This window comes from Nematolebias whitei, chromosome 15 (assembly GCF_014905685.2).
Source record: "Nematolebias whitei isolate Nwh7 chromosome 15, NemWhi1, whole genome shotgun sequence".
NCBI classification, from domain to species: Eukaryota; Metazoa; Chordata; class Actinopteri; order Cyprinodontiformes; family Rivulidae; genus Nematolebias; species Nematolebias whitei.
Genome location: NC_056512.1, coordinates 19,482,670 through 19,490,670, shown reverse-complemented (window position 1 = coordinate 19,490,670; position 8,001 = coordinate 19,482,670). Strand labels below are relative to the sequence as shown.

The window sequence follows — 8,001 nt, the reverse complement described above, 5'->3', positions numbered from 1 at the left end:
GACTACCCCTATACACATTGTGTTGTTTTACATTTATATATCAAAACATTCAGTTTGATCTAGAATAGCATGCTACAACGTTTGGTTTATGTAACTTATATACTTTTCAAAACATTTTACTTTATATAAAAATCCTCATAGAAACAGATTTCCTCAGTTCATTCAACATTATCTTGAAATCTGCTGCAGCATTCTCGCTCTATTTCGCCTTTTTTTTGTTACTATTAGCTACCATTCTGTCATGTTTAGTTACCATTTTGCTACTGCTAGCTTATAGCTGCTCTATTTTTAGCTCCCGATTTTCTAATTTTAGCTTTTGACTACCAACTTAATATTTATTAATTTGTTTGCTAAACAGTTTTGCCATATTTAGCTACTGTTCAGCTAAGTTTAGCTTTAGCATCTGCTTTGCCACTATTAGCATCTGTTTTGCTCATTTTAATCAGCTTTGCTACTTTCAGCCGCTTTGCTAATTTGAGTAAATGCTCTGCTAATTTTAACAGCTGTTTTGCTCCTTTTAGTTACAGTTTTGCTATTTTACCTTTAGTATATGTTTTGCTACTATCAAATACTGCTTGGCTAATTTTAGAAAATGTTTAGATAATATTAGCAAGTTTTTAAAATTAATTGTAGCTGCTGTTTTGCTTATTCAGTTTGTGTTCTGCTCATTTCAGGCTCTGTTCTCCTTTGTTTTAAATGTAAAACCCCAATTTTCACAGCGGTTTCTTTAGTTCAGGTTAGATGTGCAGTTCTGTAAGGAGGATCCAGGCGAGCCAAGTAAATCACCTCAGACATGCCAGGACTGGATCAAAGCCTCGGCGTGCGTTTTCATGTGCAAATTCCTGGAACACGAACAGATTTCTGGCTGCTGTTGTGTGTACAGGAGAAATAATGAGGCTCAGATTCAAAGCATGCACTGCAGAATGAAAGGCTGGTGGATAGGAGCCGTACTTAAAAAGAGGTACTCTGATTGCAATAGCTGGGGAGAGGGGTCCATTGTTCTGCCTGCTGGTGATGGTCTCGTTTTATCGGGCTTCAGAAATGCCCGCTGCTCGATGAACGGGTATATCTCTTCACAGGAAGAAAATACATCAAAGAACATTTGCTACTCCAACTCGGCTAGGATCAGACTGAATGTGAACAGTCTACATTGTGCTACGGCCCCAAAACACAGCATTGATCTTTTTATAGTTTATGTGCCAATGATTATGATATAAACTAGAACATTTCTGAAGACGTTTTAATTGTGCCAATGCAGCACCTACCTGGAACTCCAATATACATGATCCGTCTTCTACAACACGTAATCCTAATGACTAACTATAATCTAAGCTGACAACATTCAGTTTGATGTGTGAACAGTGTAAAGGGTAGTGGAGAACCCTCAGGGCCTTTAACGCCTTCAGAGAAAGCCTAAGATTTCAGCATGAAATGTAACGTTTAATTTTTTTAATTAATATTTATTTTAGACAAAATAATTAATTTCAATTTATTTTTTTGCGTGTGTTAATTTCTCTTTATTTTCTGTAAACTAATTTACAGTTGAGCAATAAGTTGTTTTTTTTAAATTCAGGAAAATATTATTATCCAATGAAGTTGTTTTAAATTTTTGTCTCCAGGTAGAATCAGAAGGAGCTCTCATTGGTTAGGACTTCACTGTCAGGAGAGAAGGCTGAGCTCAGTCAGTCTCTCCAGGATGAGTCTGTTTAATAACTGACAGGAAAATAAGCCAATCAGAATGTTGATGTAGAGTGGGTGGGAACAAAACACAGGGTCTGAGCCTGCAGGAAGGCCTTGGAAACATTTTTTTTTTATGTGGATCAACCAGTTTGCTGCTGACAGCCAGAACTAGCTGCTCACATGTAAAAGGACCATCAGCCTAACGACTGATCGTCAGTGCCCTGGTGGCTGTTTGCTGTTCACAGGGGGCTGAGTGATACTAGCAATCACAACACTGTACGAGGGGGACAGTTGAACACGGAGGCCTCCACCCTGTTTAATGATGGCTCTCTTCACAAAGATGTCTTCCTTCACTCCTCTCTCAAACCAACTCTCCTCTCTATCAAGGATGTGCACATCAAATCAGTCCTACCTGTTTATCCAAAAACTCGCGCGTGTCCTTCTCTATGTGTCCTTCATACAAGTTGGTGGTCAGGCTCATTAGACCTATCTTAGACAGACCAAAGTCAGTCAGCTTGATGTGGCCCATCGAGGTTATCAGGAGGCTGAGAATAGAAACAGAATAACCTATTTAAGCATTTCCTTGTGTTCAAACAGCCATGAAACAGAGGGTGCACAGTTCCTGTAACACTTGGAAGGAAACATACTTGTCAGGTTTGAGGTCTCGGTGCACGATGCCATAGTTGTGCAAGTACTCAAGTGCTAGAACCGTCTCTGCGAAGTACATGCGTGCCATCTCCACAGGCAGAGCCCCGATGTTCTTCAGCAGAGTGGCACAGTCACCACCTGAGGAGAGAGGTCACGGTTTGATCACAGCGTGTCCCTGTTCAGGACCACGTGCAACAATCCCAGCAGACAGAGCCAAGTGTGGAACAGCAGTTCTGTAAATGACGACTGTTCTTTGAGTCATCCTGCACAGAACATTCAAGGACATCGAGCAAATTACCAGATATTCAGAATGAGGTCTAAAATACAAAGACATGATGTAACTTCCCCTCGTGGAGGTCACAATCAATCTGTTACTTTTACTGCTGGCAAAAGAAGAAGGATTTGATATGTTTGCTACATGACCGGAGAAATCTGTCATAAAAAGGCTCATACTCAAATATCAATGAACTGCAGTTCTCTTGTTTAATCCTGAAGTCCACCAGTATTTCAGTGAATCCCTCTCACCACAGTACATTTAAACTTGTGCACCAAATGACTGGTTTTAAAAATCATTAACGTTCTATACTGAAAAATCACAAAACCATGGGGGAAAAAAACAGTTCAAATAAATCATAAAAAACCTTAAATGAGTGAAACTCTTGGCCACGACGAGTTAATGTTAACTTCTGGACAACAAACATGGTTCCACTGGTTCTCAGCTGCAGTCACCTCTGCACGTACGCAGCTACAGACCTCCACCTTTACGTCCTCACCTTCTACGTACTCCATGACCATGCAGAGGTGGCGGCGGGTCTCGAAGGAACAGAACATGGAGACGACAAAAGGGTTTTCTGCGAAGGTGAGGATGTCTCTTTCCACGAAGGCCTGCTGGATTTGGTTCCTCAGGCTCAAGTTTTGCTTGTTGATCTTCTTCATGGCAAACCGCTGGCGTGTCTCCAGATGACGCACCAAGTAAACAGCGCTGGTTCACATGTAAACACATGAATACATATAGTTGACTTCTGTTAATTATAAAACGAGCTACTAATGTATAAACGTGTCACTTGCATGTAAGAAATGAACTGCAGGTTGCATCACGTTACTCACCCATATGCACCGTTACTGATCAGCTTGATGGTCTGAAAGTCTGCTTCTCCTGGGGCTTTCATGGCTCGGATCTTGCCCTTCATGAGTTACACGTCATAAGGAAAACAGTTTAATAAGACTTTGACGTGACAACCCAGTCGTTGCTCTTTCTCTAGCCTAGATGCAGCCACACCAGAACGGAAGTTGTTTATAGTGTGAACGTTTATGAAGCATTCACACTATTGGGATCCACTTTTCTTCTGTATGTTTTTCGGCACGATTCTCTTCCCGCATGTTTTGTGCTATTTCAACAAATCATATATCAAAACGTTCAGCTCTTTTCAGGTGCTGTGACTTTTTGGTAACTTTAGCGTTTTGGAATATTTAGCCTTTTCACACATTATTTTTACAACCTTTTACTGCTCCTTTCACATTTTGTTCTGGCTCAACTTCTTTCAGCTTCCTTGTGCAAATTTAAACGTTTTTTAAGCTATGTTCAGCTAATTTCAGCTGTTTTGTGCTCCCTTCAGCTTCTTTCTGCTAAAAAGAATATTTTTTGTGCTTCTTCTAACTTCTTTCAGCTTAATTTCAGCTTGTTATGCTGCTTTCAGCTTATTTCTGCAAGTTTCAGCTTTTTCTACTATTTCAGCTACTATTTAGCAGTTTTTATGCTAATTTTAGCTTTTTCAGTTAATTCCATTTTTTTTGCAGTCACTTCAACTATTTTCAGCCTAATTCAGCAAAAATGTGCTCTCTCCACTTCCTTCTGGTAATTTAAGGTTCCTTTTGTTTTGTTTAGTTACTTTTCAGATGTTTTTTTTCTCATTTAAGCTTTTGTCAACTAATTTCCACTTTTTTATGCTCATTTCTGCTTCTTTCAGAATAAATGGGCAAACTTTCTTCTGCTAAGTTAAGCTTGTTCTACATTTTCAGCTATTTTTTTAAGCATTTTTAGCTCATTTCAGCTGTTTTCAGATACATTTTAGTTTTTCATGATAATTTTTGCTACTTTCAACCCAATTAACTTATTTATGCTAATTTTAGCTTGTTATGCTCCTTTCAGCTTTTTTCTGCTAGTTTCAGCTTTTTCTGCTATTTTAGCTACTATTCATCCATTTTATGCAAATTTTAGCTTTTTCAGTTAATTCCAATTTTTTTTAGCTAATTTCAGCTCGTTCAGTTTCCTTCTGGTAATTTAAGCTTCTTTCTGCTTTTTCAGCTACTTTTCACCTGTTTTTTTTTTTTTTGCTAGTTTCAACTTTTTAGCCAATTTCCTAATTTTTGTGCTCATTTGTGCTTATTTAAACTTAATTCAGCAAATATGTGTTCTTTCTGCTTTCTTTTGCTAATTTGGGCTCATTCTTCCATTTCAGCTATATTTCAGCTTTTTTGGTTGCTAATTTTAGCTGTTTTTCAGCAAGTTCTTCTGCAATAAGCATTTGCAGAAAATGCAATTTCTCTAGTTTTTAAAGTTTTCCAGCTCAAAAGGTTTACATATATACGTATATGGTGGAAGCCATCTTGGATTTTGACGTGGTGACCCAGTTTTTAAAAGGAACCTTTCTTACTAGAAGCAGCACGGAATCAAAATGGAAGTTGGTACCTCTTTTTTATTTTCAAGCTATTAGGCAAACAACGTGCACGGACGAATGGAGAGCATTTCCAATTCTCCCTCTTTGCTTTGTGACGAAGACAAAAAAAGCTGATTCCACATTCTGAGTTTCCTTAGGTGCTGCTCATTCTGCTCTACCCCTCCCCCCACCCGGGCTGCCTGCCTAATGCTAAAAGGAGAACCCAGAGTTTCAGAGAGAGACAGTCCTGTTTGCTAAAAGTCAGCATGAATTAACTAAATTAGATGGACTAAAGTGGGCATGCCAAGTTTTTTATGTTAAACTGCCAGATAAAGTAAAAAAATAAAACCTGAAATCTTGCATTTTCATTAACCCTCATCACTTTGCACGTGCAGATCTAATTTAGAGCAGCAGTCAGAGCTGCTGCTCTGGAGAAAAGCTCTGGGTTGATTTGGATCTTACCTCCGTCGGATCATCGGCCTCAGGTGTGACGGGTCCCTCGCTATCGTAGCTTTCCAGGTTTACCATGTCTGGTAACGAGCAGGTGTTTGGTTCAGTTCAATCGCTTTGGTTCAAATAAAAGACTTGCTGTACACCGTGTGCATTCCTCACCTTCTAGTGGGTCTCTGGTGAGCCCCAGTTGGCTGACGATGTAACGAGGAATGTCGGTTTTCATCAGGTGACCCTCCTTAGCGTGGTCCTCCGCTGCCTCCAGAAGGTGGTAGAACTCCTGGGGGTTAAACTCCTGCAAACCACAACAATATGACGTAAAACTTTCATTTTAAAGAAGACTGAGCATAAAAATGTGTGGAAAAACTTCAATTTAAACATTTATAAAAATATGAACAGAGCTTCTATTAGTTCAGATTCTTGAAGTGGGGTTTTGTGGACATGTTTTAAACAATAAATATCTCACCTGCTGTAGGTAGCGCTAACGGCTAGTTTGAACACAGTCAAAGTTGCTGATGTCTTAAAACAACTCCAATCTCAAAACTCATGTCTCTACTCCTGCAAAGGCCGTTTCATAACCATCCCTGTCAATGTTGCATTCCAAGGTTATTTACAAAGAGTTCTTCGATCATTTGCAAGCGCAAATATCAGCAGTAGCAGCTAGCTTTAGCACTACCAATTCAATTCAAGGCACATCCAGCGAGAATACTATAAATTGTCTGCTGGAATAACCATACAATGTGAAATTCACAGCAGTTGTTAAATTTATTAAACAACATTTGAATGAACAGCGATCAAATGTTTCAGATTGAAGTTTTTATATATTATGCTGTGTTTGGGCTAGATATTAGCTTGTCAATCTGATCGGAGTTAAACTGTTTCTTCAAAAGTTATTTTCTTCAAAAAGCTATCATTAACAGGTAAGATATTCACTGTTCTTACCTTTCCATTAAACTTTATTTTAAAAATCGTAACTACATTTCACAAGGTTTCCTCGTGTGTTATTCTCAGACATGAATCAGTGAGGAGAATAATTCAGTGCAGCATTTCTAGAAGTGTCAACATAAAATAAGTTGGTGATATCCTGTTATGCCCTGTTTGACAGCATGACGGCTCAGTGGTTAGCACTGTTGGCTCGCAGCAAGAAGGTCCTGGGTTCAATCACCAGTTGGACCTGGGGTCTTTCTGTGTGGAGTTTTCTTCTCGTGCTTGCGTGGGTTTTCTCCAGGTACTCCGGTTTCCTCCCACAGACATGCATGTTAGGCTGCCTTCAGGCCCAGGCCTCCATTGCAAAATAGATCTGTGATCTCAATGGGATTTGTCTGGTTAAATAATTTTTATTCTCTTTTTGAAGTATTTGACTCACTTCTGGGTCACATGGTCATGTGACTTACAACAGAAGCTTATTTGTTTTTACAAAAATATAAAAACATATAAACTACAAGAACAGGTCACTAACCATCTGACATGCATCCATACACAATAATAAAATCAAAAATGAAAAAAGAATCATGACCACAGAGTGACATATGCAGCGCTCCGACGTTGCCATGGAAACGTGTAAGCAAAAACCCTTAAGAGGTCATTAAAGACTTTTAATGCACTCACTTTGCAGTGTAAACAAGGCTGAGAAACTGTCCGTGCACATCAAATATGAGTGCAGTTTTCCTCAGTCTAAAAACTGTTTGGACTCGTGTTGAAGATAGATTTATGAATAAATCTGATCTGTAGCAGTTTTACAAGACTTTATAAATGAAATAAAAATATACTTCAGATGCACTGACTTATTGTTTTGTCTGTTAATCTAAATTATGAGCCACTGAAATTATGAAATTGTTCCTAATGATCAAAGATCCCTTTAAACCATTTGTGTCAGAAACATTTGTAATGTGGGGGGGACTCACTATTGGCGGGGGGGGGGGGGTTCTGGGGGACCTCCCCCAGAAAATTTTGAATAAAGTAGATGCCATTTCCTGCATTCTGGTGTATTTTAATGTGTTGTTAAACATCTACATTTACCTACATGTGTAAACACTTGATTCAATAACTATTTTAGAGTTAATGGCACAACAAGAAGTAACCTGACCAACAGCTCTCCTTGTGTGAATAAAGCATGCTCTGCTTCTCTCATGCATCTGTTCTGGCCCTGCAGCCCACACATCAGAGCAGCCCACCAGGAAATCTCCAGACTCTCCGCAGCCACGCTGGACCCGATTTTAATTCGCTCGTGACAAATTCCTTCATTTCTCACCATTTCAGTCATGGCATCAACAGAAGAGGAAGAGATCGCTTGCCTTTTGGCAAAAAAAACAAAAGAAAAGGCCAGATCAAGGATGAAGAAGGTTGAATTTAATACATTGGTGTTGCTACAAAACATTCCGTCACCGGGCAGTTTATTGTGCGACACACCGAGTATGCGTACGCGGTCGTAAAAATTGAGCTTTGTGCGGACATGCCCTGTGGGCGTCTGCTTCGACTCTAATCCGGTACGTGCGGACCGCCGCGGACTGATGTACGCAAGAGTATACTGGGGGCTTTAGACTTATGGGGGGGGGGGGGGGGGGGG

General features: G+C 39.6%; 1 protein-coding gene across 1 annotated transcript in view; it reads right to left on the bottom strand.

The window, feature by feature from the left end:
• Nucleotides 1–8,001, bottom strand: part of LOC119421067 (microtubule-associated serine/threonine-protein kinase 1) — an 87,955-nt gene that overhangs the window by 13,914 nt on the left and 66,040 nt on the right. The window contains exons 10-15 of the mRNA XM_037688470.1: nucleotides 5,598–5,730; nucleotides 5,448–5,515; nucleotides 3,436–3,512; nucleotides 3,102–3,310; nucleotides 2,328–2,466; nucleotides 2,093–2,225 (exon numbers count right to left, since the gene is read on the bottom strand). Of these exons, the coding sequence (XP_037544398.1) occupies nucleotides 2,093–2,225; nucleotides 2,328–2,466; nucleotides 3,102–3,310; nucleotides 3,436–3,512; nucleotides 5,448–5,515; nucleotides 5,598–5,730 (759 nt within the window). The remainder of the gene's footprint in view (nucleotides 1–2,092; nucleotides 2,226–2,327; nucleotides 2,467–3,101; nucleotides 3,311–3,435; nucleotides 3,513–5,447; nucleotides 5,516–5,597; nucleotides 5,731–8,001) is intronic.